The following is a 27,742-nucleotide window of genomic DNA, read 5'->3' as shown; positions in this document are numbered from 1 at the left end:
GGTCAAAAGGGTATTTTGGCTTTGTTGAACTTTATAACTTTGTATAATTATAATTGATACTTTTGTAAAAAAAAATTGTATTCTCTTTTTATTTTTGTTGTTATTGTATTTGTTTTGTTTTGTTTTATATCATAAAAATAAAAAAATATTTTTAAAAAAGAGACGTTCAGTGACGTCAACCGACAAGCCAAACGCGACGGGGGCACTTCAGACGCGTCCCGAGCGTCAAAAACTGCCCCCGGCAGCCATGGCAACGGAGCTTTGCTGTCACGGGAGCCGACGCGGCGCGCGAGGGCGCCGGCGCCGGCTTGTTTCGCTACGTGGAAGGGGGCAGCCTCGCGCATGCGTGTTTGAGCGCCTCTCTCCCTAGGCGGGGGCCGGCCGCTGCATCCGGGTCCGTCGGTCCTCTCATGGCCGTCGAGGCGCGGCGGGATGCGGGCGGCGGGCGTCTGCGGGGCTGAGGCGGGCCGGGCTTGTTTCCGTGCAGCCGGGGGAGATGAGTTGGTTCAACGCCTCGCAGCTCTCCAGCTTCGCCAAGCAAGCTTTGTCGCAGGCGCAGAAGTCCATCGACCGGGTGCTGGACATCCAGGCCGAGGAGGAGGAGGAAGAGGGCGAGGGGGGCCCTGACAGGATCGCCCTGCCCAGACCCGGCGAGGCTGGTACGGGGGGGGGGGGAGGTAGGGGGGTCGCTAAAGCCTCACTGTGGTGCATAGGCAAGGTGATACTGAGGTGGATACGTACAGGAAGTCAACTTTCTCTCTCTGAAGATAATTCACACTGAGTAGCCGTGTTAGTCTGTCTGCAGTAGTGGAAAAGAGCAAGAGTCCAGGAGCACCTTAAAGACTAACAACAATATTTCCTGGTAGGGTGTGAGCTTTCGTGAGCCACAGCTCACTTCTTCAGAGCTGAAGAAGGGCAAGAGTCCAGGAGCACCTTAAAGACTAACAACAATATTTCCTGGTAGGGTGTGAGCTTTCGTGAGCCACAGCTCACTTCTTCAGAAAGCTCATACCCTGCCAGAAAATATTTTTGTTAGTCTTTAAGGTGCTACTGGACTCTTGCCCTTTTCTCTCTCTGTACACACACAGTCGCTTTCAGCAACTGTGTGGCGATTATTTCTGTTTTTTGGGGGGAGAATTGGGAACTTCATCTCCTCACAGTAGAAACGAGCACGAGTCCGGGTACACCTTAAAGACTAACAAAATTTCTGGCAGGGTGTCGTGAGCCACAGCTATCATGATCTATTTCCAGATCCTCACAACTTCCTCCTCGTTTTTGGGTCAGTGGTGTTATTAGGCTCTGAAATAAATGCTCATAATCATCCTGTATCTATACATTGTGTAAATATATATACATATGTATATGCATGCTGCTTTTTAACATTCATTCTTCGACCTACATGTGTTTGTGTGAGAGTGTATATGTAAAGAAGTGGCTGCTAAACTAGAGAGCTGCATAAATTTTGTGGCATGGACATCTACATCACGTAATCACACATTATTCATCGTATAACCTCATCTGTCTTTTCACTTATTTATTTTAAAAAAATCTTTTTTAAAGAGTACTCGCCATAGTGGCTTATCCTAAGTTTTGAATTGCTCAATATAAATAAAAGAACAAATCAAACTAGAACAGTAGTGGAATCAGTTTCAAAAACCTTTGGTTAAAACACTTTTTAAAGAATTCAGGCTTTCACCTGACTTGGTAACTGCTTAGCATTCTTTGCTTATATTTCTGCCGTATTTTATTTTTTACTTACAACTTTCCATTCTCTCTTTTATGCTCTTGGCCTTTATAAATTTATATAATGGATCAGGACAGGTTACAGAGAAGAGCAATGTACAGATGCTCAGACGTTTGGAGAATTTACACCTTGCCTCACTCAGCTGTGTGTTGTAGCGCAGTCTCTATAGTCTTTGTTGATTGCTCCTTTGGTGAACTCTAATTCTAATGATCACACCCATAGCGCTGACATAACATCTTATTTGGATGTTCCCCCCCCCATCTTGTCCTTGTGTACTGAATTTTTATTTCCAGCATAACTATGGCTATGTACTTACAGGTTTCCCCAGAGAAATTTTAGACTCGTTTTTCTCAAATAGCCACCAACCATGTTCCATGGCAAAATGAAGATGAGTTAGAATACTAGCTATTTGAAAAGCTGGGGAAAGGGGAACTACCAATTATTACTGTCCAGCTATTATGGTAATATGGTGAAGAGTAGGTAGGCTGTCAGTTTTCACCTTTTTCTTGCATACATCTCTTGTCATGACACCATCAGACTTTTTTAAGATAATACTTTAACTTTATACTTTTCAGTCATGTACCAGAGCAATCAGGTAGCCGGCTCAAGGTTGACTCAGCCTTCCATCCTTCTGAGGTTGGTAAAATAAGTACCCAGCTTGCTGGGGGCAAAGGGAAGATGACTGGGGAAGGCACTGGCAAACCACCCCGTAAACAAAGTCTGCCTAGTTAACGTCGGGATGTGATGTCACCCCATGGGTCAGGAATGACCTGGTGCTTGCACAGGGGACCTTTACCTTTACCAAAGCATAATGCAGTCATGTCATGACATCGCTCTCTTAATATTCAGGAAGTGTCGTGAATATGGTCCAACATATCCAGTGTTAGAAAAGAACCCCGTGTTTTAAAATATTTGTTTATTGCACTTTAGCTCATTTTCAACAGAAATAGCTGTCAAGCAGCCTACAATAAGTAAAAGCTAATACACTTAATATAATTCTAGTAAGGTTTTGGTCCAAGTATGATGAAAGGTTACCTTGCCTGCCTTATCTGTCTCTAACATCACTTATGGTAGCTGGAAAGAGGGGAGGTTCCAGCAGGAGCATTTTATGCATCCCTTATGAGCACAATTTTTTCCTTTGAACAGATTTTCTGTCTTATTGGGGAAGCAAGAAGATAGAATGGGCAGGCAAATGGGAGTCAAGGATGGATGGGTTTGCAGCTTGCCCCTGGGAGGAAGAATTGGGCAAGAGGGTGGGCAGGAGGCAAGGGAGGCAGAAAGACCAGGCAGATGCACAAAGAAGAGGAAAATTTGGAGCCAGAGAAGATTTCTTCTCCCTCCTGCAGGTCTCCCCTCCCCCCTTTTAAATAAAATAATATACAAGAAGTGCTCATGCATCAAAGATTTGGCTACCAGTTGCTGAAGACTGACTTGTATTATTTTATTTCCCTACCTCTTTATTATAGATTTGAACACGAAAATGCCAATGTAAACTTTAGATACTACTAGGTATCTGTTTCTTGACTGCTTAGAACTCTTGAGTTTGTTCTGGAGTACAGAGTTGCTATATGTGAGACTGTATCTCGAAACATGGTATGTTGTTGATGTGGGGGGAGCTGAAATTTCTGACCTGTGTTGGTTCTTGGTATCCCACTTGAGCACTTTGTATGGAAAGGAGTTTGCACTAGGTTCTGTGACACCTTTGGTAAAACAGCCCCCATAGGCACCTCTCTTCTGTTAGGGAAGTGGGGAATTTGCCCCACTGGCCAAGCTGGGTAAAAGTATTGATTAACGCCTTCTGGGCATGGCTAATATTGGGGCATTGTTGAGAATTGGCATGGTTGGTGGGTGCAAATGGAAATGCTAGGGGCTCTATCAGTTTTCCTGTGCTGCTGGGTGCTGGATATTACACCAGTACAGCTAAACTATGGGCATGGCTTGCCTAAAAGTAATAGTTAAAAAAGTTTTTTGTAAGTTAATTATCTTTTTCTAGGCTGACATTCTGTGTTATATACATATTCATTAATCAAGTCCCACTAAGCATACTTTTAACATCAAAAAAGTATTAGTTATGTGATGCTTCTTTTAATTCATGCAAAGAAAGGGGTAGCAAAACATGTACAGGTTCATAATTCCTTACTTAATGGCAGCCAGGTGGAGTTCATTCACTAGGATGTGTTTACAGTGTATAACAATGGCTGTTTACTGGTTAAAACTGTCAGGCAGGAGGGGACAGGAGGTGGCTTTGCCATTAAGTTAATTGCTTGTTTTGTTAGCCGAAGGATTGCGTAACATGGAGGTACTATTCTTTATAGATCTGGGCCAGATTTTCGATGTGCAAACACTAGTCACAACACAGTATCAGCAAGGAGGCTAAACATGACCTGCTTTTTAAAAATACAAAGATACTGATTAAGGTGCAGTTCAAGGGCCCACAGTTAATAAATCTTTACAGATCCAAATATACATGCAGATTTTCAAGATGTGCACATTATTTCTGTTAATATAAAAATTCTGTTAATATTCTGTTAATATACTCCGCTTGCCCTTCTGGATGATGCTGTCTGTGCTCCTGCCTTTCTCTGCTATTGCTCAAAGCTGCGTTTTTATATCTAGGAAAGGCTGCAGCTGCAGTTGTCTGCGTACAGTCTGTTTGGGTCTGGATTGCACAAGTGTAAGAGGGCATACAGCTACCATAGTGCTGTCGGCTGGGGAAGTGTAGTTCTATTGAAGCTGCCAGTTGCTCATCTTGTTAGTCTGCCTTATGCTGTGTCGGTTGGAGAAGCCTTCTGACTTTAAAAGGCATCCCATTACTTGGCTGAGGAGGAAAAAAAAGTCTCAGGTGGTAGATGAAATGGACAGGTTGTGTCTGTGGAGAGGCACGGAACAAGCAGCGGCAGGCGACCTTGCCCCCAGGGCAGCCTTGAGCAGTGAAAGTTTAGTGGCTCCTAGACCTGTCAGAAGGCTGCAGCAGCAGTGGCACGTTTGCTTTCTGCTCTCTGTCGCTGTTGCTTTTGTCTTGATTGAGACATTCCTGGGGCCAGTCTTTGAGCATGAAGAGGAAAAAAACCCCTTGCTGCCACTGTCTTTCACTCCTGGCTGTCTCTCCACCCCTCCCCCTTTCCACTGCATCTTGGAGGTTGCTAGGCAACTTCTGAGATGGCAGCTGAGATCTCTGGATTGAACATTGTAAGATGTTGCTTTTAATCATCTTAATTAGTTTAACTCCCCCCCTCCATTTTGTTAAAACCCTTTTGGTTCCCCCAAGTTTGCAGAAAGTTCCTCTCTACATGGCCATAATCCACAGATCTAAGTATCCTCAGATGGGGCCAAATTGAGAATTAGATATATTGATCCCACCTTACCATAGAAGTTTTAGCGAAAGGAGTGTCACTGAATGATTGTATGATGAATTTCTATTCTTGAAAGCCAGAAGAGACCCTCTTAAATAGAGGACCCAAAGCTCTGGGGAGCAAAATGCAAGAAGATAAACTTCAGTCCCTGTATTCCCCCCATCCTCTCTGTAGAAATATTTTGTCTGTACACATCCAATGTGTGGTAGAAGGGCAGTAGGCTAACAACTGAGAAATATTGCTGTGTGTGGTGCTGATCTCATTGCTCACCAGTGCACTGCGGTCAAATCTGGGCAAAAGTGATTAGAGATTGGCTGCTATGACCATGATACTTATTGATTGAAAACATTTTAACGTACAAGGCCTTTATATAACCACAGAGGGTACACTGTATGTTTCTTAAGTGTTTCAGTTGTTTTCTAAAATTGTAAAATATTATACCGTATTACTTGTTGTTAGGTAACGTTGCTCATGACCCCAAAGTCTCTTTAATTACCTGCAGCCATCACAGTCTTTTGTCAGTAGGTGTTAGTTAAAATCAGCACTAAAGGTGCTTCTTTTCCAGGGTTCCTTTCTATTTTTCAGTGTCCTAGAGCTGCCCTGACTCTCCCCACAAGTAAGAGTAAATAGTTTCAACCAGAAACAAGGGCTAATGATAGCTATAAAATAGATCATTGGTTGCCATGAGATGACTGGTAAACATCCATGCTATTTGATTGCCTGGTGCAGCCATACATTTTTATAATTAGGGTACTGAACTGATTGTGAGATTAGGTAATTCTTAGATATAAAATAGGAGTAAAAGATCGCCCAGATGAATTAGTGGATGACACCTGGGGTGACTTGCAGTATCAAGCCATATACGTGCATGGACTACTGTGAATGGCCAAGAGGTTTTCCTCAGAGTTCTTTATAAAGAAAAACAGCTCATACATTCATATTTAAGAGACTAGGGCCTTGACCTTGAAAAAACCTTTAATGGCATAAGTAATATTACAATTGTTACAAAGATACATAAAATATGCAGTCATTAAGATAAAAACATAGGCCAGTAAATTCCAAAAGTAGAAATTACAAACTTTGGGCTTTTTGAACTTTCATCACATCCACTAGAAAATTGGCAACATCTAAGGTAACCTCCGGATCGGAATCATTTAATAAAAATTGACGTTTTGCTTGGGTAGATAGGTGATATTTGGAAAGAAGCCAATTTTTTAACCATTTCCCACGGGGTGTTTCATATAAGGGGCAGACCAACAGAATATGATCAATTGAGTCCAGGGAATAGGTATCACAGGGACAAGTCCTATCCTGGATTGGTATTTGTTGATACCTTCCATATAGCATCCTTGAAGGAAAGGCATTAACCCTAGCAAGAGAGAAGGCTCTGCGGAGGGATGGGATGTCCAGCGTATGAAAATAATGGGGAATATTGTTGGTTAAATTCTTGAGGCCCAACATTGCTGGAGAGCAGACCAAGGGTTGAGTGGGGAGTAATGTCTGACGCTCCATATCCAAGAAACGCTGTTTAACAATTTTAAAAATGTGGGCCTCACTAGTTAAAGCCAGGTCTTCCACAGAGACTCCAGATGATCTTATTTTAGACAGAATTAAACAATTCCAGGAGGTATTATGAAGTTCTTTTAGCAGCAGAGACATCAGAGAACCACGCTCTGTTCTAAAAAACAGTTTAAGCCAATAACGAATAGTTAGCAGCCATGCCTTGGTTTCACACAAGCTTTGACCAAGTTCAGAGGTAATAGCATAATAAGAGACACAGCGAGGTTGACCAAGCATTTTTCTAAAAAAGTTAGCTTGAATGGATTCTAAGTCCCGATTGAATGCATTTGCCCAGATAGGTACACCGTTCAGAATCTGGGGACTAGGGCTTGGATCCTATGAACAAGTTATGTGTGCACTGGATACTCTCCACTACAGCAAGTGCTTCCTTCCTGCTAAACATTTATTTGTGCAAGAGCCCACTGAACACCATTAAGCTTGAGCAAGAAGAAGTTTCAGAGGAAGAGGGAGCGCACTCTGAGCAGAGATAATTGAGTGTGCATGGAATTCATTCATAGCATCCAAGCCTAGATGGTTGTGTTAATTTCAGATTTTGTTTTATTCCTGGTCATCTTAAACATAGAAACTTGTAATACCTGCTACCTAAATTTTTAAAAGTCTGATCATTTTTTTTAAAAAAATGATTTTTATCCACCCTGGCCCACCAAGAATGAAGAAGAAGAGTTGGTTTTTATATGCCGACTTCCTCTACCACTTAAGGAAAAATCAAACCGGCTTACAGTCACCTTCCCTTCCCCTCCCCACAACAGACACCCTGTGAGGTAGGTTGGGTTGAGAGGGTGTGACTAGCCCAAGGTCACCCAGCTGGCATCATGTGGAGGAGTGGGGAAACAAATACAGTTCATCAGATTAGCCTCCACTGCTCATGTGGAGGAGGGGGAATCAAACCCGGTTCTCCAGATCAGAGTCCACCGCTCCAAACCATCGCTCTTAACCACTACACCACACTGACCAAAGATAGTTTGGGGTAGGTGGTTGTATGGTTCTCTTAGGTTCTGCATAAATATTTGTAAGGGTTGTATAATGACTCTTAAGAAAGATTAAGTTTCCTTTTTCTTCCCTTTTTCAGGAACAAATTCACTGACGAATGGAGGATGGGATACTTCTGCCTGGGGGTTAAATCCTGATCCTGAAACTCAAGGTCAGCCGATACCCTCTCCTACTGCAATTACCAAACCAGTTAGGAGGACTGTGGTAGATGAATCAGAAAACTTCTTCAGTGCCTTCCTCTCACCTACAGATGTTCAGAGCATACAGCAAAATGCAGTTGTATCTAAGCCCCCCACCAAATCACAGCGACCCAAGGAAGAAGTGAAGAGGACACTGCAAGACTCTCTGCACAGTGACCCACCAGAAGCACCTGTAGAAACTGAAGCAAAAGACTTCTCTGTAATTGCACTAGTAGAACTGGAAAATCTCAGCGATTCCCAGGAACAGTTAGAAGAAAATAGCTCAGTTCTAGATACTGAAGACAAGCACGATGAAAACAACACTCAAGACACTGATCAACAGGTGTCTGCTGAGAATGTCAGTGTCGGAAAATCCACCGATGTTGTCGAATCAGATTCAGGAAGTGATGGACCTGTACATATTCCTGAAATTCCTGCACAAGCTCTGCCCACGGAGACAAAGACCGTAGGTTTGGAAACTAAGGAACGCAAAAGTGAGGACCGGCAAAGCAATACACCTTCCCCTCCCGTTAGCACTTTCTCCTCAGGGACATCCACAACTAGCGATATTGAAGTTTTAGACCACGAAAGTGTAATAAGCGAGAGCTCAGTCAGTTCGAGACAAGAGGCTGCTGATTCGAAAGCCAGCCTTCAACTGATGCAAACGTCCTTTCAGCTTTTATCAGCATCCGCTTGCACAGAATATAACCGTCTTGATGACTTTCAGAAACTGACCGAGAGTTGCTGCTCCTCCGACGCTTTTGAAAGGATAGACTCGTTTAGCGTGCAATCGCTAGACAGCCGCAGCGTCAGTGAAATAAACTCAGATGATGAATTGTCAGGCCGGGGGTGCGTTTCAGCGTCGGTCACCATCAGCCCTCTAACGCCAAAAAGCGATGTCACTGACCCTGTTCAAAGCAAATCTGACAAGATTGTCAGCGAGACTCTTGCGCTGCCCGTAGAGGAAGCAGAAATGGAGGAAAGTGGACGGAGTGCCACCCCCGTTAACTCTGAACAGCCGGATGTCTTGATTGTTCCCATACGGATTCTTGAAGAGCATGCCCCAAAAGAAGAGATGGGGGTGCTTCGTCCCAGTGCTGAAAAGTTGTCCAGCGTAGAGTGTGAAAAAGAAGAACTTTGCAAGGTAACCTGAGAATCAGCCTTCAAAATAATGGCCTGCTTGCTGCCCTTGGGACATTTATGGGCCGCTTGAACTGGGGCGGGGGGGGGGGGTTAGAGAGGTGCAGCAGTGGCGGGTTGATTGTAGACCTTGCTCATGTTCTGGGGTCTTTGAAACATGCTCTGTATGGGGCTTGTTGATTTTTCATGTTTGCTTAGCTGTGTTCTTGCTGTATCACATGAATATATTGAGGGTGGCAATAAGAAAAGAAGGCTGCTTAATTGTACTGTGAAATTGTAACCCATAGCACTAACCTTTATGCACCCACTCATTCTTGACTCCTATCGGTTATATTAGAAAATGCATAAAGTGTTACCATTTCATAGAATCATAGAGTTGGAAGGGGTTATAAGACCATCCAGTCCAACCCCTGCTTAACGCAGGATCAGTGTAAAGCATCCCTGACAAGTGTTTGTCCACCTCTGCTTAAAGACTGCCAGTGAGGGGGAACTCACCACCTCCCTAGGTAGCTAATTCCACTGTCGAACAACTCTTACTGTAAAAAATTTCCCCCTAATATCCAGCCGGTACCTTTCCTTTGCTTAAACTCCAGGCCAAACCATCCAGGTTAGGAAACTATTCTGTTAGAAATTAATTCTGTATTTATCTTATAGCGGAAGTAGCCCTTTTTATGTTGCTTATTGAACTTAACTGAAGTGTACCACATATATACAATAGACTGCGGGTTGGATACAGTGTAGAGTTGCCATGGGTACGGCAAGCACAACTTCTGTGGCTCCCCTTGAAATCCTTCTTATAGTCCCCTCCTCTCCCCCATGAGCAGAAATTTGGAAGGGCCTTTTGGACTGATATGGGAAGGTAGAGCTGCAAAAGTCACACTCCACAGACACCTGTGGAAATTCAGTGATGGATCCACTCCAGAATGAGGATGCAACAAGTTTAGCACCCTTTGGGAAAGTTAAAAATCATTAGCAATGTATGTTATGTTACTAAGGAAAGCAGTGGAGAGGAACTTCAGGCTTTCTTTCTGTAATGCTGCCCAGAAAGAGCTGTCCGCCATTCTCCCAGTCTTTTCACCTCCTGTCTGAAATCTTCTTCAGATTATTGATTCATTGACAGAGAAGCTGGAGATAAGGGAAAATCGGCTATTAAGTGTCAGTAAAGAGAAGGCATGCCTCGAAGAAGCTTATGATAACCTCAAAGAGTAAGTGTGAGTCAACAGCATTCATGTTGAGACTGTGCCAGTTACATGAAAACACCGTGATCCTATTTGCTGTTTGTAGAATAATGCATGCATTTGGTTGTTATGTGTATACTGTAGCTTTTTGTGTATTTAGGCTTAATGGATTATAGCAGTTTATTACAAAAGTTGATAAGAGCTATTGAATGTTAGTGATGTAGTACAGAACTGGATGGAACCAGCCTTAATCGCTGAGGTAAATATTTGTGCATTATCTTGGCTTTTACAAATTCTTATGAGCAGGAACGAAGAACCTCAAATCTTTGGGGTCACAGTTTTTCACTTTCCCGTTAATTTTTCTCCAGATCGGTTTTGATCATACGCCAACTCTTATTTCGATAGTTTGCCAAATAAGTGGGATGCTTTTATGGAACCTGGTGAGGGTTCTGCTCTGATCGCGAGGAAAGAGCATGATAATGCGAAAGACTTGACTTTGTAAGCTGCTGGGTGGGCCCTCCTGCATGGATGAAGCCAGCCGGCCTTCAGAAATGCTATCAGCACCTTCTGCTACAGCTGACAGATAAGGAAAAAAGGGAAATAAATAAATCCCAACGATGTTCATTATTTTATGCAAGCCTGTCTCAAGCAAAGGCTCTTCAAAGGAAATATCACAGGAGGGGAGCGCACAGTTAGTTCCTCCTTGCTCCTCTGCCGCTTTTGTTTTTAAAAAATGAAGGGCTGGTGTGTGTGTGGTTTGTAAACATAGTGCCTACTGTCTGAAATGCCGAGCACATTCATAATTACAGGAATCTTTTCTATTTAGTGAAGTCTTCAGAATGAGAGAAGAAAACAGTAGCATTTCATCTTTGAAAGAGGAGTTTGCTCAGCGAATAGGAGATGCGGAGAAAAAGGTCCAGTTAGCATGCAAAGAGAGAGATACAGCTAAAAAGGTAATTTCTTTGATATCTGAACTATATTTCTCCAGTAGTGTTATAGTGGTATTTTGGATCTCTTGGATTCGCGTAACGTCCGGAAGAAGGAAAATTTACAGGAGTCACTATGAAGTAGCAGGAAGCCTGAGCCTAATGTAAAAGTGTTTTGTGGCATCTTAAAGACTGACAGATTTATTGGGGCATAAGTTTTCATGGAATGGAACCTATTTAGTCAAACGTATGTCATGTTCTGTCATTGGGAATACACATATAAGCAAACTTTAAAAGTGGGACTAAAGAGCTATGAAATGTCAAGGACATTTCTTCTCAAAGGTCAGAGGTATACAAAATAGGCACAGTGATCAATTATCAGCAGTAACTGGCAAGCTAATTTAATGCCCATGATAAGAGATCCTTCTTATATCAGACGTAGATACATCCTGAAGAATGCATCTGGTGAAGTGAGCACCTGTGCATCTAAGTGTATGTAACAGTAAATCTGTTAGTCTTTAAGTCCATGGTCTGTTGCACCTTAAAGAACAAGAAGAGTTGGGTTTTATATGCCGACTTTCTCTACCACTTAAGGAAGAATCAAACTGGCTTACAATCACCTTCCCTCCCCACAACACTCCACCCCTCCAAACCACTGCTCTTAACCACTACACCACCCTGGCTAAGACATTGCTTTAACATTGTGCTGTAACTGGTTGGATATTGTCTATGGAAAACTGGTGTTCTAGAGAAGGAACTCTCAACCTTTATTACAGCAAAAAAATTGTGCTGGTATCAGTCCCTGATTCATGTTGCCAGCAGTCACAATGGCAGAGTAGAAAGGCAAATTTCTGCGGCAGGTCTCCCTGCGTGAATGAAAGACAAACGATAGTTACCCTTCCAGGAGTGAAAAGAACTACAGGACTAGTTCTGTGAGCTTAGGGGAGTTTTAGCCATAGTTCATCTGGAGCAGGAGCCTCCTTTCTTCAAGCCATATGGCTTTTGAAACCAAAGAGAGTTTCAAAAGCAGTTTGTGATACGGCATAGGAATCTGCTGTATAGTGAAGAACAGTTTAAAAAATCCCACTGGACTGGTACATGAGCCTCAGCATCTCTAACCCCATCACATATTATAAATGGAGACAGTACAGGGCCTCTGGGCCAACATGTGCTTAGTCTGAGAGGGTATCATGGAGGAATTTCCACTTTAACTAGCAAGCACTTGTGCTCCTCTTTGGAGATAAGGGAGGATATGTAAGAGCAGGGCTTAATTATAGAGCAGAAGGATTTGGATGTAGACTGACTTTTTAAAACCAAAGCTGTATTTCAGCCAAGGTAGCTTAAGTTTGTAGGTTGAAGTGTGGGGTTTGACTGTTTAAGTAGTGTTAAGAGTGTAGCGGTTAAGAGCTGTAGATTCTAATCTGAAGAACCGGGCTTGATTCCCCACTCCTCCACATGAGCGGCGGAGGCTAATCTGGTGAACTGGATTGGTTTCCCCACTCCTACACACGAAGCCAGTTGGGTGACCTTGGGCAAGTCACAGCTCTGTTAGAGCTCTCTCAGCCCCACCTACCTCACAGGGTGTCTGTTGTGGGGAGGGGAAGGGAAGGTGATTGTAAGCCGGTTTGAGTCTCCCTTAAGTGGTAGAAAGTCGGCATATGAAAACCAACTCTTCTTCTATTTGAAAGTTATTGATTGTAACCCCCTCTCCCAAGAACTTTAACACTTCTGATTTATTTGATTTAACATGGAAGCAATGCTTGAAGGTTTTCTTACTGCGTAAAAGGTTGTTTGTAATTCTATTTCATCCCCCGGTCAATAAAAATGCATTTGAGTGTTGCACCACTTTGTATTTTCAGCATCCTAGAAAGTACAGGATATATTCTATTGATTAACAGTTGTGGTTTTTTCACAAGGGAAAACTCATATAGTTTGAAATGAATTTTTTAAAAGTCTTGGTTAAAAATTACAATTCTGAGATAAAGCATTTGATTCCTTTTGTAGGAAGTAAAGACTCTCAAAGAAGATCTAGCAACGAGACTGAACAGTAATGAAACTGCTGAGCTACTAAAAGAGAGAGATGAACAAATTAAAGGGTTAATGGAAGAAGGTGGGTATGAGGTAACTTCAGTGGATTGGATCCAACAAAGTATGAGCATCAGGACGTTAGCAGAAAGGGGTCTTTCTTGCCTTCCCCCTTCCTCTACTAAACCCCTGAGACTTCTGAACAGCTGATGCTGGAGGTTGCAGGGCTCACCTGGACACAAAAGGCACGTGGCTCAAGGGGCTGAAGCGAGGAGAGGGAATTCAGTGCGAATTGCTCCCATTTTCTGCTTCCGCTGGCACAAGAGACGCTGTTGGCGTGCGTAAGGTAGGGAATGACCTTGTGCAGCTTTGTTTCCTCACTTGCATCTGCTGGTTTGTGTGACTTCTCGGCCATCGGAGTCCCAGGTCGCCCAGCATCAGCTTTTCGGAGGTCTCAGGGACTACTTGAGGAGAGAGTAGGCAAGTTCATTGTCGACAAGCGCCATCCATTGCCACTTCACTAAATTCAACCCCCAATACTGATTGTAGGAAACTGGCTGTACACATTCCTTTGGACGTCTGCCTGCATTACATTTATGCTGTTGGAAATGACGTTTTGAATACAGCTCTAAAGTTAAGGGGAGGGGCTGTGGCTCAGTGGTAGAGCATCTGCTTGGTATGCAGAAGGTCCCAGGTTCAATCCCTGGCATCTCCAATTAAAGGGACTAGGCCAGTAGGGTGATGCCAGGGATTGAACCTGGAACCTTCTGCATGCCAAGCTGGAGATGCCAGGGATTGAACCTGAGATGCCAGGGATTGAACCTGGAACCTTCTGCATGCCAAGCAGTTGCTCTACCACTGAGCCACGGCCCCTCCTAAGGGGTCAGTTCTCTGTGGGCCAATTCACATTATCTCCATGCCAAAAGGAAATATCTTGAGGAAATGGTTGTATTAACTAAGGCGTTGCTCTGTCACTTCTCTAGGGTGGGGGGGAAGAGTTAGAAATAGTTTATGGACCACAAAAAAAATGGAGCTTTTAAAAAATTACCAATCAAACCAACAAATGTATAATAACTCAGCGCAAAATCATCGCAGTCCTAAGAATCAGCGTATGAAAAGCGATTCTTGATGGAAACTTGCAGAGCTGGGTTTGCCCCTCTACCCTCAGTCTTGGCTACTTTCACTTAAATATCTTTCAGTGACTGTAGCAATGATGGAAAGTGGGTAAGAAGAGTGATTTTCCTAGCCTCTCTGCTAGTGGCATTGTGAGCTTCCATAGCAGCAGTGGTATAGAGGGAAAATAGGGGGCAGCGGGAACCCTTAGCAGTGCCTTGGGTTGCCTATTTTCAACGTACATTCTAATATTTCAGAATCATTGTAGCACTATTTCTGGTAATCTAGATGGACTGGAAATATTTCTATGAAGAAAGAGGTAAACTGAGACGAACATTTCTGTATCTGCTATATCTTTTGCATACAGATAACTTGAAGGTAAATGCTGTGTAAGTCTTGCTTGATCAGGCATAGACCTGTCTAGAGACTACTGAAGCTGAAATACCTGGATTTAAGTCACTATCATTGATTGGACTTTAAATCCAAGTGTTTAGCAAAACTAGCTAGTGAACTGTATTGCAGAAAGACGCGAGGCTGTTATAAATATTCATTGCTATCAGCTACTCAGATCTCTTTTTTCTCTTCAGGAGAAAAGCTCTCAAAACAGCAGTTGCAAAACTCCAACATCATTAAGAAACTGAGGACTAAGGAGAAGGAAAGAGAAAACTCGTATTCAAAACAGAGTAAAAAAGTGAAAGAATTAGAAGAGGAGTTACAGCATCTGAAACAGGTCAGGTGAATTTTTAGATACCACAGAAACACCCTTTGGACTGCAATGTCTGTCTTTTTTGTGGGCCAATTCACATTAATTTAGTTGAGATTTTTTAATCAAATTAAGTTAAAATATTAATATCCTGCCTTCCCGAGGCTTGAGGAAATGGAAATAATAACCAGTTAAAAATAACAAAATGCTATAAAGTCAACAGCAGTTGCTAGATAAGGCCAAAGTTCTTGCTTGGCGCCTGTTGGACTTTCAGGAGCAGCCTGTTGGACTTTCAGGATTTCATTCTTTAAAAATACCCGTAGAAGTACAGCAGCCATGAAACTGTTTTGAAGGAATTATACTAAAGGAAGGCCCAGCTTCTTACCCCATGTTCTCGAGTGATGCACACAGAAAGGGGGGCCCCTTCCCCAGTGGAAGACACACAACTGCTGTCCTCCGAATTGATTGATAACTGCTTACATATCGTTATTTTCTATCTCATTCTTGCAAGCTGTGGGCCCCAAAGTGTCTGGCTGGTTTTTCTTAGTCGTTTATATGTTTTCCATCATCTGTAGCCGTGTTGTGCTCTTTGCTAATAATAAGCCTTGCAGAAGACCCTTTATTCCCAGCTTCTTGGATAGAGCTGGTTGTAGAATGCTTTGTACATTGGAAGCTATTTCACGCTGATAGATTGTGGGTACTTTCCATTGTAAAAGGTACTGGATGGCAAAGAGGAAGTCGAGAAACAGCACCGGGAGAGCATTAAGCAGCTAAATAGTTTGGTTGAACGGCAGGAGAAGGACCTTAGCAGACTCCAGGTGGAACTGGAAGATCTTGAAGAGAGGAACCGGAGTGTCCAAGCAGCCCTTGATAACGCATATCGGTAAGGATGCTCCTGTAACAACAGATAAATTCAGATTTTACTACGCTTAGTGGAAATTATTCTTTACCTCTATCCTGTAGAGCACTGTGAGCTGTATTTTCTCTTGGATTCTAAAATATGGAAATATTTTCATGTTTTAAAATCATAATTTTTCAGAGATCTGGCAGATCTTCACAAAGCAAATGCTACGAAGGACAGTGAAGCACAAGAAGCAGCGTTAAGTCATGAAATGAAAGCCAAGGAGGAGCTGGGCCTTGCTTTAGAAAAGGCCCAAGAGGAAGCTCGTCAGCAACAAGAAGCTTTAGCAATTCAGGTTGGGCACAACAACTAATGTCCGTGTTTTTATTGACCAAAATTTTGTGTATTCCCTGATGTTTAAGTCTTGAACTACAGCAGCACATAATTTGTTTATTTGCTTCATTTACAGTCTGCCTTGCTCACTGAGAATCAAGGCAAATTACAACCAAGATAATACAGTTAGAACAGTACAATATATTGAACCAACAAAATCAGAGAATGTACTGTGGAACAGAGGCAGGATAGTGCTGCTGCAATTGTCTTGTTTGTGGGCCCCCAATTGGCCACTGTGTGAACAGACTGCTGGTCTTGAAGGGCCTTGGTTTGATCCAGCATGGCTTTTTTATGTTCTTATGTACTAGTACAGACAATAAAGCAGCATCACAGAATTGGAGAACAGTGCAGCAGAGCATCATAATAGAGCTGGGTTGAAGCTTGATTGCAGAACTGGAAATTGCACTTACTGGTGTTTCCAAAGCAATTTTTTTTTTTAAAAATGTAGCGATCTGATTGCATGCATCCCTGGCATAATCATTCACAACCTGGGATTGATAACAAGGCATATTTTTGAAATTGCACGGAATAAGTGTCTAATAATAATAATAAGAAGAAGAGTTGGTTTTTATATGCCGACTTTCTCTACCACTTAAGGGAGACTCAAACCGGCTTACAATCACCTTCCTTTCCCCTTCCCATGACAGACACCCTGTGAGGTAGGTGGGGCTGAGAGAGCTCTTGATAGAACTGTGACTAGCCCAGGGTCACCCAGCTGGCTTCGTGTGTAGGAGTGGGGAAACAAATCTAGTTCACCAGATTAGCCTCCGCTGCTCATGTGGAGGAGTGGGGAATCACACCCGGTTCCCCAGACTCCACTGCTCCAAACCATCGCTCTTAACCACTACACCAAGCTGGTAAGGCAAGGCAGGGGTGGGTTTGTGCGTGGGGGGGGGGGCAATCATTGTTTCCCCTTGTGAAGCAGCGGGGCAAGCCTCACGTGCCTAGTAAGGCTTCCCAAACTCACCCCATTGGGCCCCCACTGCTCAGAATGCCACTGAATTGCTGCAAGTGCAAGGAGCAAAGGATAAGCAGGAGATGGGCATGTTGCCAAAATGCCATTGTTAAGACACCAGATTTAGAATAGTTTGGAGTTTATATGTTTAATGCTTTAATTGAATAATTCCTTTTTGTCGGTCCCACTATTCACTTACAGCTCATTCCTGAGCTTTGTGGCGGCTGGGGATGGCGTATTCGAGGCGCCACCGCAGCACCTCCAAAGAGGTTCCCCGGCTACCGAAAGGTTTTTAAAAAGCCTTTTTAAAGTTAAAAATTTAAACATGGGGCATTTCCCCCATAGTGAACAGCGAGGCTGCGCCTGGAAAAAACTGGCGCAGCAACACTGTTTCAGAGGGGGGCATTCCCAGGCTGGAAGGGGTGAGGAGGCAACCTACCAGCAGCCCTGCCCCCTGGGATGCCTCCCTGGATGCTGGCACGAGCACTTGCGCCGGCGGGAGGCCAAGCCAGTGTCCATGGGCCGCGCTGCTGCACCAGTCCTGGGGGGCCGCTGCAAGTGGCACCACGCCGGCGTCCATGCCATTTTGCACAGCGCAAGTGGGACGGACACCGGTGTTAGGGGGCTGGTCGCCTCCTAAGCCCATTTGGCCCCTAGGCTCAGGAATGAGCTCTTAGTGCAGCAAAAAAGAATTATCCTTATGATGAACACTCTTTATCTATTCCAAGTGTAAAAGTTACAGTTCTGTAAGTGCAAGCTAGAGGTTCAGAATGTCACTGATGCTTGGATGAAAAGACCAAGCAATGGTAGCTTGGTGCGTTTAGTGCAACACACTGTATCTTTATTCCTGTTTAAACAGGTGACAGATTTAAGATTGGCCCTGCAGCGTGCAGAGCAGCAAACAGCAAGAAAGGAAGATTATTTACGCCAAGAAATAGCTGAACTGCAGCAGGTACGCTAGCAATTGCTTCTGTGTGATGTTAAACTGTCTGTAGACTCTTGCAAACCCTAGAACTGTTTTTCTTCATATAGAGTTGATTTTTTAAAAACATTTCTTCCAGCAACATAAAACAGGCAGGAATGAGCTGTAAACATTTGTTAGTTTTTATAAGAACAGGGTTATAGTGTCCAGAGGCTACACTTGGTACTTTTAAGCTGGCCAGAGAGCCAGCTGTATATTCCCTTGCATGCACTCTTGCAGGTAGACAGGTAATTCTTACCTCCCCACCCCCATCAGCACCAGTTTGGTTGGGACTTGTTCCAGCCAGTCTTTCAGAAGAAGCTTGCTGCTTTGAGTCAAAAGGGGAATAGATTCAGCCACACGTCTGAGGTTCCTTATCTGTGTGAAACCATCCTGCCTGCACTATATTGGGGTTTTATTTGGCTAATGCTTGACGGTTGAAATGTGAATCTCTTAGTACACTGTTAAGAGAACTGGGCTAGTGGCGTCCGCTTTATCTCAGGACTATTCAATATTTAATGCAGTGGTTCTCAAACGTGGGCTTAGATCCGCCCCTCTTTCTGAAGCCACTCCATCATTTGGACCCCCTCTCCTCCACTGCAGCATGTAAGAATCTCTGTTGGTCAGATGAGCGACTTTAATGTGTTCCCCCGTTGCTGATTAAGACCATCTCCCACTCATTCCTCCAAACTCCTGGGGGACGTGTGTTGGTAAAATGCTTTACAACTAGAGTTGCCAACCTCCAGGTACTAACTGGAGATCTCCCGCTATTACAAGTGATCTCCAGCCAATAGAGATCAGTTCACCTGGATAAAATGGCCGCTTTGGCAATTGGACTCTATGGCATTGAAGTCCCTCCCCTTCCCAAACCCCGCCCTCCTCAGGCTCCACCCCAAAAACCTCCCACTGGTGGCAAAGGGGGACCTGGAAACCCTATTTACAACACAGGTGGCTGCATTGAGATGGGGATGGTGAGCAGAATCGCCCATCTCTGTCTGTCCTCTTGAGTTACCCAAAGCACAGTAGCAAAAAGTGGCGGGGAGGGGAGGGGCAATTGTTCCTGCTGTCCCTTCTCACTACAGTTGCTCAGGTTGTATGGCTTTCTATCCAAGCAGGGGCCCCTCCCCTCACCCTTCAGCATTATCGCTTCACAGCTGTAGCTGCTGGGAAAAGGGGGAGACCGGAAAAACACGCTTATGCTAGCGTTTTACATTAATGGCGCATGGCATCTAAACCAGTGCTTTTAATGCTGCCCCTAATTCCTAGGCAGTAAAATAAGCCCAATTACTCCTTTCCACCCCCATGACAAACAGAAGGAAAGAAATGATTGGGAGTCGCGTCAATACGTGCATATTTTTGTTTTATATAGGCGCAGAGTTCAGCTTGGCAAGGAATCTTTCTTTTAAAAAAATAGCTTACTGCATATAGTCTCATAGGATGTGTGTGTGTTAAGTGCCGTCAGGTCGCTTCCGACTCATGGCGACCCTATGAATCAACGTCCTCCAGAATGTCCTATCCTTAACAGCCTTGCTCAGATCTTGCAAATTGAGGGCTGTGGCTTCCTTTATAGAGCCAATCCATCTCTTGTTCATAGGATACTACTTTCAATTCTATTTTAAACAAAAAGTGACATCTAACAGAGGTTCTGGCAAAATATTTCACCCATTAAAACATGGTAGACTGTTAAACGTTTATATTTGTGCTATTCTCAGGTGTCACTTATCTCATTTCTGATTTTAGAGACTTCAGGAAGCGGAGACTCGCAATCAAGAGCTCAGCCAAAGTGTGACCTCTGCGACGAGGCCACTGCTGCGGCAAATAGAGAACCTACAGGTGACCTTGGCAGCACAGACTGCATCCTGGGAGAAGCTTGAGAAAAATCTCTCTGATAGGCTGGGTAAGGCAAAGGTTTGCCAGTTTGACAGGAAGTTCAGGGAGGATTATTCATGTAACGAGGACACCAAGAACTTCCACTGACATCAGCTGGCTGCCCCCATCCATCCATCTCCCTATATCCCTGCTAGGACATTGCTTCTAGTCTCCCATAAAAGCTATTGGGAACAACTAAATATGCCAACTCCCTCCAACCAGCAATGCTAGTACCGGCCAGTGCTGGCATCGACTGGCCTCCTCCCACTCCCAATCACTGAACAATTGTACATCTAGAGAATCTAACGGGGGGGGGGGGATGGTTGCGTGCCATCTCAGCGTTTTTTAGAGTTATATTATATATACATATATATATTTATATTTTAATCTAATGTTAGTTTTATGGATTTATATATTCACCGGATTTTAATGATATATGTATCTGGATACCACAGCAATGGGCCTTCAAGGCAAGTGAGAAGCGGAGGTGGTTTGCCACTGCCTTTCTCTGTATAGTCTTTCTTGCTGGTCTCCCATCCAAGTACTGACTATGCTTAGTTTCCAAGATCTGATGAGATCAGGCCATACCATTCCACATCCCCCTCCTAGGACAATGGAACTGAAAATCTGGAATCTGTGCTGTGGTAGTGCATTGATTTGACTGGCTGGGATCTACATGTGCCTGATCAAAAACAACTTCTATGGTCAAGGTTTGTTTGTGTGTTCCCAGGTTTTATCCTACAGTATCAAATGTTGCTCCACAGGATCCCTGGTTTTTAGGAACACTCTGGAGAAGAGTATTTTTTGTGTGTGTATGTGTGTGCATGCAGAAAATGTATCATTGCATACTTGGAACAAATTGTATAGGTTTTATGGGCCCTGGTCATTGTAAATGAAATTTGATTAAAAACTAGGATTCGGGGGAAATACGTTCAAAGTGGAGTTTGTCTAGTATGCTAAATTGCTTTTTAAGGGAGGACAGAGAAATAAAAAGTATAGAATCTGACATTCAACATTGAAACTTACAACTGGGTTAGTAATATTGCAAACCTCTCTAAATTTATGCAAAAGGCTAAGTTTTTTTCCTGTTACTCCAAACTATAGATGCCTAAATGTAACATTTAGTAGTATGATTTGTTTTTGTTGTTGTTGTGGTTAGGGGAATCTCAGACTGCCCTAGCTGCACAGACTGAAAGAGAACGTGCTGCTACAGAAGAACTTCTTTCCAATAAAATCCAGTTATCTTCTGCTGAATCGCAGAATAGTCTCCTCAGGCAAGAAAACAGCCGCCTTCAAGCTCAACTAGAAGCAGACAAAGTCAGGCTCAAGAAACTAGAAAATGAAAACAATCGGTAAATTACTTTTTTAAAATGTATGCTTTCGCTAAGAAATATGCATGGTTTGAGTTGCCAAGGTGGAATGTTAGCATTATCAGTTGCTTTCAAAACTAGGTCTTTTTTGGTTCTTGTAGGTTATCCGGGCTGTGTAACCGTAGTCTTGGTATTTTCTTTCCTGACGTTTCGCCAGCAGCTGTGGCAGGCTGCTGGCGAAACGTCAGGAAAGAAAATACCAAGCCCACGGTTACACAGCCCAGATAACCTACAAGAACCAATGAACTCTGACCATGAAAGCCTTCGACAATATTTAGGTCTTTTTTAATTCTCTTGGGACCATTTGATCAAAGGCAGTAGAAAGCAAGGGTTGTACCGTTAACAGCTGGCAAACATAATAAAAACTGGTCTGGTACATCAGAAACATTCCTGATGCCGTGCATTTACCAAGACAGTGTACACTTCCCAGCAATTCCACCCATTGGTAGTGAAGATAGCACAAGTTCGTTGTGTATCTCACTGATGACCAAACTGTGGCAAAGTGTAGATCATACAGGTGTGTCCTATGGACATGTATTTTGTATCACCTTGCTTATAAAGATGTTCCTGCACACTAATAATGCGGATCTTTCATCCTGTAGATAATAACCAGAGACAGACATGGAGATGAATAGCATTTTTTCTTAAAATTCTGTTGCATGAACTAACCAATAGGAGTAAATTTTATTGATTTTTTTCCTACAGACTTTTCTCTCTCTTTAATACAGGTACGACGTTGAGCTTGAAAACCTTAAAGAAGAATATGTGAAAACTGTTGAAGAGGCAAAGAAAGAAAAGGTTTATTTAATTCCTTGATATAATATGATTTCAGTGTAATATAGAGTTCCCATTGAGTTAAGACATCTCTGTTACTTTCTTTAGGTGCTGTTAGCTACTCAGCTAGAAATGGAAAAAATGAAAGTAGAGCAAGAAAAAAAGAAAGCAATCTTTGTACAAGAAACAGCAAGAGAAAAGGTACTTTTTCCATTCCTAGATCCAACTCACAATGAACAATAATCAGCTAAGTGGACCAGTGGTCTGGCCGGGTACAAGGCAACTTCATGTGTTCGTATGATATTCTGTTTCATGAGCTTTGTTTTCCTGGGAATCTGCTTTCAGTGACTTAGGTCCTGCTTTTGTGCATTCCTTGCTCCTCCCCTTTTCCTTGGCTATATCTTTTGTCCTCTTGTCTGTGAACTGTGTCTTTTGGATCCATTTATTTTTGTCTTAATTACATTTAGGGAATATTTAATCCCTCCCCCCTTGTTCACTATGGTTCACTTACTGGAACATGATTTGGAAAATTTTGATCCATTTATTTTTACCAAGAGCCATATTGCCCCGAGGAGGCAATCTTCAAATCTTGGGGTTATTCAAAACACGGGGTGGGGCCATTTGGGATTTTAGGCAGCCCCTTAGCCTATTTGCAGTGGCTTTTGACAACCAGTGGAGGTGAGTGTTTTATACTAATCTGTCGATAAAGTATCAGATTGTGAGTTTCTCTCTTACAGGCCCTTTAAAAAGTGGCACACAACAAATGGGAATGCAGCCTGACATGAAGAAGTTGGCTGATGGTGCTCAGGCATTGAATTCATGCATGCAATCCACAGATCATAAATATACCCATGTGACTAAAATTGCCTTGTCTAGAGTCGTCTTATTATGACCTATTTTTTTCCTTGTGGCTTGAGGACATTTGATGATCTTGTTGGTGGTTGGCAGTGCTTTAAAGGTGAACAACCAGTGTCTTAATCATACTTGCAAAATAATATGGACTCCTTGAAATGACAAAAATACAAACCATCCTACAGGCCCAACTATAAATGTAGGTATACGTGTGAGATGCCTGTGGGACTTCAAGAGTTCATTCTGTTGTGTGAATACTAGTAGTTTTTTTTACTAATCCACAAAACTGAAGAATAAATTTTTGCTGTGAAGGCTGTTCAATTAGAAATTGGCCCATCCAGAATGTAAGAACAGAACCTGTGCTATACCTTTGCCCTCATCCCAGTGAACACAAGGTATGGATTTGTGCTTATACAAAAAAGCACACTAACCTCTGGTTTCTTCTTCTTCTGGGTATTATGTGTTTCCCTCAAGGAGCGTAAATTATTTACTCAGTCAACAACAGAAACAGTCTCAAGTACGCCAACGCTGTCACGTTCAAGCTCCGTAAGTGGGGTTGATATGGCCGGGCTTCAGGCCTCCTTCATATCCCAGGTATTGTGACACTTTTTGCACTTGCTGCTTCTGTGTGGTATGGACTGTGGATCATGGTTTCCTTCTGTTGGCATTTTAGTTGTATCCAGCTAATCTAGCTGGCAGACATGAAAATGCTTAAAGTAATTTTGCTGCTGCATTGTATCTGAAGGAATGAATGTGGGAATGCAGACAGAAAACACTGTATGGTAATATGCAGCAATTAGATATGTAGTTATAACTAGAAATTGAATCAGGTTCTCTTTGTTCAAGTGGATTAAATTTGTGATAGTATATGATTAAGCCATATAAGAATTCCACTTCTGATTAAATCTGACCTTTAACCCCCTTCTACCAGTTTCAGACAGTTCTGTTTTGGGTTAAAGGCTATTCTTTCTGCAATGTTAATTTTGCAAACCATTAAAATGTCTTTGCTGCTACTGTTGCCTAGACTTCATTGAATTTCCTTTTTAAAATTTTGGTGTTCCCCCACACTTTTTCCAAGAACATCAAGGTGTTGACTGCGCCCACCATATTCCCCCCCCCCCATTTTATCTTCATAACCTGTGAATTACGTTAAGGTGACAGATAAGTAACTGGCTTAGGGCTGTGCAGGGATTTGGATTCAGTGTTTCAGGCCCAAGCCCAGTATTTTGTCCACTACCCCACATTGTTTGTGACATCTGCTATTGTTCATCTTATTTTTTAATTAGCTTTGATTGAAGAATCGTTGGACTAGATCCCAAAGATATTTCTGCTACTAGTAGGTTTTTCTATCAGCACAATAGAGTTTCCTATCTCCCTTCTCTTCCTGCAGCCCACAGATCTCTATGAAATGCTGCTTCTGGGGCACAGGAAAGGGAAAATGGGAGGAGGAGGAGAAGGGAATTGGTGAATATAGCCTTCCTCTTTCTGTTAGCAGAAATTATTGTCTGGATCCAATCCATTATTTTAGAACTCTGTGTGTGTTAAGGGCCGTCAAGTCGCTTCTGACTCATGGCGACCCTATGAATTAATGTCCTCCGAAACCTCTTCTCATTAACAACCTTGCTCAGGTCTTGCAACCTGAGGGCCGCGGCTTCCTTTATAGAGTCAATCCGTCTCATGCTGGTCTTCCTCTTTTCCTGCTGCCTTCCAACTTTTTCTAGCATGATTGTCTTTTCCAGCGACTCTTGTCTTCTCATAATGTGACCAAAGTACAACAGCCTCAGTTTAGTCATTTGAGCTTCTAGGGAGAGTTCAGGCTTGATTGGATTTAGTGGACCTTGAATTCTTTTAGTTCCCAGTTTCACAGTTGTCACATTTTACTTACAGGATGACTCTCATGATCACTCCTTTGGTTCAATGTCTACAAGTGGGAGCAATCTCTATGATGCAGTGAGAATGGGAGCAGGTTCAAGTATTATTGAAAATCTGCAGTCACAGTTAAAATTACGTGATGGAGAAATTTCTCACCTACAGGTAACCTGAGTATTATATATGCATTTTGTGTATGTACGTAGGAACATGTTCCAGCATGCACAATGCACCATTTGCAATATGGATCTGATCATTTCTTTTGCCATGCTTGTTTTGCTGGAGTACACCTTACTTTTGCCATAGTGTTATATAGATGTTGGCTTAGTGTTTAACAACTTTTGGGTTGAAACAACAGAAATTCTCGGCCTACTTTGGAGATCAGAAATCATGGCGAGCCACTGTGGGAATTTTCCTTTGCCGGTAGATCTTTCAAGTGAGCAGGTAGTTCTTCTTAGGCTGTTGGTGAAGAGTCCATTTCGGTCACAAAACCATATCTGCGTAGATTCTGGGTATCCTTTCCATATGCTTTGTCTTACCCCGATTGCTGTCAGTGCTATTTGGCAGGGTTCATAGACTAGATGAGTTGAACCTTATCTTACAGTGTAAAATTGTTGCACCCCTGGTGAAACCATTTATACTAAAAGTATCAATGGTGTTATTGCCAATAGCTGTGTAACATGACGGGTTGTCCAGGGCACAGGGAAGGAACGAAAGGGATGTTACTACTGATAACTGTTTCATAGTCCTACAAGCGCAGCTTTTACTGGATCTTTTTCTTTCATCTGGAGCAAAAGAACATTGGAGATTTTTGGTTGTCTTTACAGTAACCTGTTTCCAAATGTGCAGGTCAAGCAAATGGTATGGGGACAAACAGGGCACTGCTCCTGTCTCTTCCTACATACCAGTGGTTCTAATGGTTTTTGTTTTTGTTTTTTAAAGCAATCATAATAAACATGATGAGATTTAAGGCTTCACAAAAATGTCCTGATGATATAGAAATCAACCTTCCATTGTTTTTTTTTTGGGGGGGGGGCGGCTTATTATTAGGGATCCTGAAAATAGAGAGCAAAGACATGACACCCAATCTTCTTCCTATGTGAGTTAGTATAGATGTAATTATTAGCCAAAGTGATCAGCGCTAAATCTGATCATGTCTGTCAGATTTCTAACTCTAGAAGTTGTTGAGGGGATAACAGATACAAGTGTAGTTTAGAGATTGTAAAGATTGGAGATTGAGCCGACCAATAAAACTCAACAATGCCTTTTAAAATGGTTATAATAAAAGCTATGCTTTACTCCATTTTTATTGACAGAATTAGAACAAAAATGGTTTCGAACCAACCATAAATGTTGACTTGTGCTGTCTCCTATCACTCTGACTAATGTATCCTGGATGAGTTGACCAGTTCCTGATAGTAAACAACCTGTAACTTTCTGAGAAGCTGAAGTTTCTGAATTGTCTTGAAGGGTAGAGTGCATTGTAATAATTAGTCACCAAGTTGCTGTGGCTTGGATCCACATGGCCAGATTGGCTGAGTTAAGATTAGGAGCCATCTTCCAGGTTAAATTAAGATGAAAAAAAGCGTTTTCTGCAGCTGAATTAACTTTTCCAGAATTATGCGGGGTTAATAATGACCCCCCCTAGTATCTTAACTGAGTCAGGGTTCATCTGTAAATGAATATAAAAATCTAATTATGAAATATTTATTATCTCAGCTAGAAATTGGAAACCTTGAAAGAACTCGGTCAGTAATAGCAGAAGAGCTGGTAAAATTAACAAATCAAAATGATGATTTGGAAGAAAAAGTAAAGGAGATACCCAAGCTACGTGCACAACTAAGGGTAGGTGAACTTTATTTATGGTGAAACCTAAAATGTATTCAGTATTTTATCTAAATGTTTTTGCTATCTATGTAAACTAGCACACTTTTGATGTGCAGTGTATGAAATCAAATCCCAGCAATAGAAAAAATGCATCTTGTTTGGAAAATGGTGGTCATTTTTTAGTAAAAATTGAGAAGATTGCTGTTTAAGAGCAGTGATGACAAACAGATCTGTTAGCTGACTTTACCATCTCAAAATGACTCACTCTTGATTATTCTCCATAGAAAATCAACTGTGGTTGCTTATTTGTGGTACCTACACCTACATTAACTTTTTCTCCACAGAATCGAGAATCTAATGTTCTCTGTGAAATTGTATCCTTAAAATCTAGTGTCAACGCTATCATTTGATTCAATCCTAGAAATAAGACCTGTCTGATCACTGCATGAGACATGAACTCTTCAATGGTTTTCTGTTGGGGAGAAAGTGTACATAGTTTGCACCTGAAACGGATTAATGGTAGAAAGAGAGAGAAGTGCTGACCGTTCCTTTGGGGAATTACAGCCAGAGAACAGGTTTCAGTTTCTCCCATGCACACTAACGCACCACTAAAAAGAAGAAAGGGGGAGGGGGAAACTACTAGAGGTTTGACTCTGAGGCTTCCTTCCTTTAAGAAGCCCACCAGAGCCTTTTAAATAAGTGTATTTGTCAGTATGCATAATTTAAATAAAAAAAAGGCTTACAACTAGACTAATATATGCAGGAGCCAACTGCCAGATCAACAGTAGCATAAAATAGCATATTAACTAACAGGAGGTTTAATGTTTACTATATCTGGAACATTCTGACTGCTGGCAGACAGAAAAGTGTTGATCCTGTCGTTTTTGTTGTTGCAAATGTTGAGAGCAATTTGGTAACTACCTGGCCATGTTGTTCTAGGATTTGGATCAGAGATATAATACTATTCTCCAGATGTACGGTGAGAAAGCAGAAGAGGCAGAAGAACTGAAGTTGGACCTTGAAGATGTGAAAAACATGTACAAGACTCAGATTGATGAACTTCTAAAACAAAGACACAGTTAATTACTGTTGAAGTTGT

General features: G+C 42.4%; 1 protein-coding gene and 1 non-coding gene across 2 annotated transcripts; both read left to right on the top strand.

Moving 5' to 3' along the window:
* The first annotated feature begins 478 nt into the window (after nucleotides 1-478).
* TMF1 (TATA element modulatory factor 1) lies at nucleotides 479-27,742 on the top strand. Its single transcript, XM_056864776.1, has 17 exons — nucleotides 479-659; nucleotides 7,748-8,991; nucleotides 10,089-10,192; nucleotides 10,992-11,118; nucleotides 13,096-13,201; nucleotides 14,817-14,959; nucleotides 15,649-15,815; nucleotides 15,972-16,128; nucleotides 17,981-18,073; nucleotides 19,823-19,979; nucleotides 21,111-21,303; nucleotides 22,050-22,119; nucleotides 22,204-22,296; nucleotides 23,422-23,541; nucleotides 24,835-24,981; nucleotides 26,536-26,661; nucleotides 27,583-27,742. The coding sequence occupies exons 1-17, from the start codon at nucleotides 497-499 to the stop codon at nucleotides 27,724-27,726; spliced, it is 3,354 nt and encodes a 1,117-aa protein (XP_056720754.1). The 5' UTR covers nucleotides 479-496; the 3' UTR covers nucleotides 27,727-27,742.
* On the top strand, nucleotides 13,760-13,831 carry TRNAT-GGU (transfer RNA threonine (anticodon GGU)). The gene has a single exon. It is a non-coding gene; the product is annotated as a tRNA-Thr (tRNA).

This window comes from Euleptes europaea, chromosome 1 (assembly GCF_029931775.1).
Source record: "Euleptes europaea isolate rEulEur1 chromosome 1, rEulEur1.hap1, whole genome shotgun sequence".
NCBI lineage: Eukaryota > Metazoa > Chordata > Lepidosauria > Squamata > Sphaerodactylidae > Euleptes > Euleptes europaea.
Note: the sequence above shows the minus strand (reverse complement) of the source record. Positions and strands in the feature narration are given on the sequence as shown.